The 2055-nt window shown below is 46.9% G+C and overlaps 1 protein-coding gene across 1 annotated transcript; it reads right to left on the bottom strand.

Moving 5' to 3' along the window:
• Positions 1-5: 5 nt before the first annotated feature.
• LOC128277036 (cytoplasmic dynein 1 intermediate chain-like) lies at positions 6-1297 on the bottom strand (the record flags this gene model as incomplete). The annotated part of the gene is made up of 4 exons (XM_053015487.1): positions 6-350; positions 427-799; positions 884-1040; positions 1104-1297. Coding segments are annotated over 4 exons (1069 nt in total), but the record flags the coding sequence as incomplete, so codon positions are not given.
• Between the last annotated feature and the right edge of the window lie 758 nt (positions 1298-2055).

Below are 2055 nucleotides of genomic sequence, written 5' to 3'. Positions count from 1 at the left end.
AGGAAGAGATGGCCGAAATCCGGTGACGACTGGTTGTGGTGCGCCGAGATGCCAGTCACTGGGCCGAGGTGCTTCTCGTAGGTTTCCCCAATACCGGACCGATTGCCATGGCGGCTGGCCGAGTACACGTACCCATCTTCGCTGCCCAGTACGAAGTTGTTTACCTCGTTATGCGGGAAGGCCATGCACGTGACCGAAATCGCCTTGGACTGGCGGTGTTGCAGTTCCAGCACATCCTGTGGCTGGGAGAGCATGTCGAGACTCCACGAGCAAAGCTTGCCGTCTGAGCTTATCGAGATGACGTTATGGGCATTCTGCGTGCCCACCATCGAGAGGCAATAAACGGGTTGCTGGAAGAAAACAACGATAAAAACATTTCCCATTGAAAGCCGGCCATCGACTATGGCGTCCGGATGCATCACTTACCGTATGAGCGCTAGCGCTGAGTGGTGTACGTTGGATCGGTGTTCGCTTCTGTACCCGATTGTCCCACAGTACGATCTGCCCGGAGTAGGTCCCACCCAGGATTAGATTCGGGTGAAACTTCGCGAAGCAGGTCGATATGACGGCGCTCTGACAGTGGAACACCTCCTCGGGCGTTTGTTTCTTGAACTTTGTGTTCCACACAATCACCACGCCGTCTGGTTCGTTCGGGCACTCCTCGTTGCTGTGGTACGAGGCAACCATTAGCTCCGGATAGTACGTGGACCAGTCGAACGACGTAACGCATCGGTTCTTCGACCAGCGATCGCAGTAGAAAGAACGATTGAGTGACAGGCGAGCTTGGGTTTTTTCATCACTAGAAAGACACCAATGGAGGAACCATGTTTTTTTAACATCTCAGAATACATATCAATCGAAATTTGGAACGAAAATAACTTACCCCATATCATCTTCATCACTGCCTCCAATGTAGTCGGTGTAAATGTCGACCTTCTCGGACAGTGCGCGCTCCATAACTTTGCCAGCGCGCAGTATGAATCGTTGAAAATCTTCCGACAGAATAATCATTTGCTTCTGCTCGGCGGACAGTTCCTTCACTGTAAATACAGAAATTCGCATGAGGGGCGCCGTTTCGAAGCGAAAGCACACTCTTTCCTTACCTTCCTTCAGATCGTCCTTCTTCTGCTCCTGGGGTGTTATTGCCGGGGCCACTTCCTTCACCGTCGGTAAACCGTGCGGCAGAATGCCGGGGGGCAGCTTCGAATGGAATCCGTGGTCGATGTGAGTCAAAGAGTTTTCCTCATCGTCACCTTGACCGTCGCCATAAGTAAGCACTGCATAAGTAAAATTGTTTCTAATTTTCCGATTTCTATTTCTTTATTTAATTCCTTCACTCTTTTACTTGAATTCCGGACTCTGCTCAATGTTGCCATAGAGCATACGGTCGAGCAAATAACTACAACTCCTACATTGAAATAGCTTCGTATATGGTAACAATGAAAAAGTAAAATGCCATCTGCGGTTGTATTTCTCCACCCATTGTTTCTCACCAAAAGTTATAGAGTTTCGAAGTATTAGTCACCGAAAATAAGCGCACAGTTGAAAACCTATTTGTTACACTACACAATGTACTACGATCGGATTTCGATCGGTGATCGTTACTAAAGTCAGAGATCAATATCCAAATGATGTCACTCCAATGATCCGTGGGCTTAATGAATTGTTTTTGTTTAGTATATGTTAGTAATCTACCAGAGGCAACATTTGCCAAGGCCTTGTGACAGGGTCAGGTTATTATCGTTGGTGGTTGGTAAAGGAAACAATTGTTGGAAGCAAACTAGAGCTACAATTAGAAAACAAAGAGAGTAGAGAAAGAGAGAGAGTTCGACACCCAGAGAACCAGAGAAGTTAAACAATTCTTTGTGCACTGGTTGATCGTTCATACGATCGCTTTAGGTAGCAAAGCTGCGAGAAGTTCAACAAAACTTTGTGCACGGGTTGATCGTTCTTCCGATCGACTTAGGAAGGAAACCTCACCTTTGGCAGTTGCAAACACACATTTCCAAACTAGACTCATGCAAAATAATGAAAATTATACATACAGCGTTTGTG

This window comes from Anopheles cruzii, unplaced genomic scaffold (genome assembly GCF_943734635.1).
Source record: "Anopheles cruzii unplaced genomic scaffold, idAnoCruzAS_RS32_06 scaffold03517_ctg1, whole genome shotgun sequence".
Classification (NCBI taxonomy): domain Eukaryota; kingdom Metazoa; phylum Arthropoda; class Insecta; order Diptera; family Culicidae; genus Anopheles; species Anopheles cruzii.
The sequence above is the reverse complement of the archived record's forward strand: the minus strand, read 5'-3'. Positions and strand labels throughout refer to the sequence as shown.